Genomic DNA, 2,816 nt, shown 5'->3' on the forward strand with positions numbered 1-2,816 from the left:
GCTGGGGTTTGTTTGTTTCAAAATTTCGCTCAAAGCTACATAAAAGGTATCTGAGCATATGTGTCCCTAATTTTTAGCTCATAAGCTGGAGGGAAGGCATGTAATCAACAGCATCTAGTCAACATCTTGATTTATTCTTTCCTGATCTAATAGTGGTATTTGACCGTCACACTTATAGTGCGCCTACGATCCCATCTAGTGCGCCTACGACCCCAAAGTTCGGAACATACTTTTGTAGCAACCGGTTGCGAATCGTCGGATGTACAGTCCTGACACTCTGACCACCAGGCCACACCTGGCCCATAGTTGTAAGGATATATCAGACCTAAATTCAATTCGCATGACTCACGTACCATTAAATCGAATTAGGTTTAAGCCTTATAAGCTATATCCTCCACTTTGATGCTTGCTGGCGGCAACCAATTAGCGGAATTATGTGTTCTAATACACAAACGTACAAATCTTTATTACAAGCCAAATCACTGCGGGAATAAGATGTACTTATTCCCCGGATTGTCATTTCGAACTCCAATGTCGTTGCAAGATGTTGTCATTTTGACCCCCAAAATAGTGTTTAATATATTGGGCAGTTAAACAGCAAGCTAATGAACCTTAAGTTACTGAATATCAGTGCCCAGTTCGTTTGAACTTTTGATGAAACCAGCAGAATTGGTAGCTATATCATTAGGTGCCTCTATTCTACATAGGTAGATCAGTGGTTCATGTCTCGATACCAGAAGCAGAAGGGTTTATGTCTGGAGATCCAGTGGTAAACAACATGCTTAATGTAACATCATTGAATTTGACCGCTATGGAGGCAGTTTAGTTATGGTGTGTGTGTAAAGCATCGGATCTTATTATGCTTCAGATAGACACGCCCTTACGCTAGTGTGATCAGACCACAGACGTTGATCTGATTAATGATAACTCCCAGTGTCTAAAACCCATAGCATTTTATGGGACCTCCTTGGACATTGTGTACATTTACGTCTTAACTCACTACGTAGCGTCAGAAGCTTCTTTCGCATGGATAGAGGAATGAGATAAAAAAAAACTCCCCAGATAATTTTCTCCACTATTAATTATCAATATTTCTCAAACATACAGGAACTGTATCAATGCCAGTGAAATTCATACTGGTTATTGTATATATTGTTCTTTGGTGAGCTAAATATGATTATTTGCAACGAATTAATGTCATACTGTGAAGTGTTTTTGTTTGGTTAGTATAGTAGAGTCAGCTAATCGCTGAGCTTGACTTCATCCACTTTAACTCAGAAGTTTTAGTCCTATTGTTTTAAAAATAATTCTATAAATTGAAAGCAATGATAAAAAAGAAGAGACAATATATTAACATTTCTGACAAGAAACAACATATATACATACTGTATTCATAAAAAATAGGGATTTCATGTGTTCCTAAATAGCTTTAAATGGGAATTTGTAGGAAAGAAGCTATATGAGTCCATAACTTATAACAATAACCATATCAAGACTGGCTGAAAAGTGTAATGTCTTAAATCTATACGAGTACATACCTGATAACAATAGCCATACCAAGACTGGCGGAAAAGTGTAATGTCTTAAAACTATACGAGTCCATACCTGATAACAATAACCATACCAAGACTGGCGGAAAAGTGTAATGTCTTAAAACTATACGAGTCCATACCTGATAACAATAACCATACCAAGACTGGCGGAAAAGTGTAATGTCTTAAAACTATACGAGTCCATATCTGATAACAATAACCATACCAAGACTGGCGGAAAAGTGTAATGATAACAGTGACCATACCAAGGCTGGCTGAAAGATGTAATGTCTACCAGTATCAGTTTTTGTTATCTGCACTCGATTCTGGTGTGTTTGTTCATACCCTCACATTTAACTGAATACTGGGTTGTTAACAAACCATACAGACAACAAGTTTTTCAGTATTTTTAATTGGAGTAACTTATTATTTTGAATCCCTGGAACATTTTAAGCACTTCCAGGTTTAGAATGACTCACAACCGGTCTAGTTACGATTTTTAACTTTGGTCAGATATTTTTGTTATATGTTTCTTCAGCAGAAGAACAGCGACAGTGGGACGAAATGTCAGTAGAAGATGTCCGTAGTGAATGTTGTTTTGCAATAATGAACCAGTGTGGTTTTTCTTTTCAGTTATGAGATGAAGTTCTGTTGTATTTTTTTATCTTCTCAAAAAACAAAACAACAGCAACAACAACAAACAAACATTGTCTAGCATTGATTCTATTTTTCGCAGTTATTTCTACCAATATTATCTTTTAGTTATTTCTATAATCAGTGGGTGGACCCTGTGTCCCATTACACATGTAAGTTAACAAACTTAAATAAACACATATGAAAGTTATTATTTGGCACCGTGTGATTACCGTGGCATCACTCACTTCACATTAACAACACATGTGAAATAAACATGAACTGGTACAGTGAAGTATGGAAAAGTAGGTCATACAATGAAAAGGAAGAGATAATAATCTGAGAAGAGTGATTTATAAAATATTCCTTTACACATTGTTCGTTGTTTTTAAAAAAATCGGCATAGGTCTAGAAATTTCTAAGAACAAAACTGAGACATTTTCGTTATAAAAATGGCAGACTTTGCTGTGTTTATATGGCTATTCTAGTCAGCCTAAAAATTTCACCACTTTGTTCATATGACGCGTCAGATTTTACTGCCTACGTATAGCTATCATAGTCAATCTAACAGTTTTACAACTTTAATTGTATGTATGGCGTGTCAGACTTTGCTGCCTTATATATGACTATCATAGTCGGCTTAATGTTTGC

General features: G+C 36.0%; 1 protein-coding gene across 1 annotated transcript in view; it reads left to right on the forward strand.

Moving 5' to 3' along the window:
- LOC106457307 (protein Wnt-7b-like) overlaps nucleotides 1–2,171 on the forward strand; it is a 15,047-nt gene extending 12,876 nt beyond the window's left edge. The window contains exon 5 of the mRNA XM_022383180.1: nucleotides 2,071–2,171. Coding sequence (XP_022238888.1) covers nucleotides 2,071–2,171 — 101 coding nt within the window. The remainder of the gene's footprint in view (nucleotides 1–2,070) is intronic.
- The last annotated feature ends 645 nt before the right edge of the window (nucleotides 2,172–2,816 follow it).

The sequence above is a fragment of the Limulus polyphemus genome, unplaced genomic scaffold (genome assembly GCF_000517525.1).
Source record: "Limulus polyphemus unplaced genomic scaffold, Limulus_polyphemus-2.1.2 Scaffold315, whole genome shotgun sequence".
Lineage (NCBI taxonomy): Eukaryota > Metazoa > Arthropoda > Merostomata > Xiphosura > Limulidae > Limulus > Limulus polyphemus.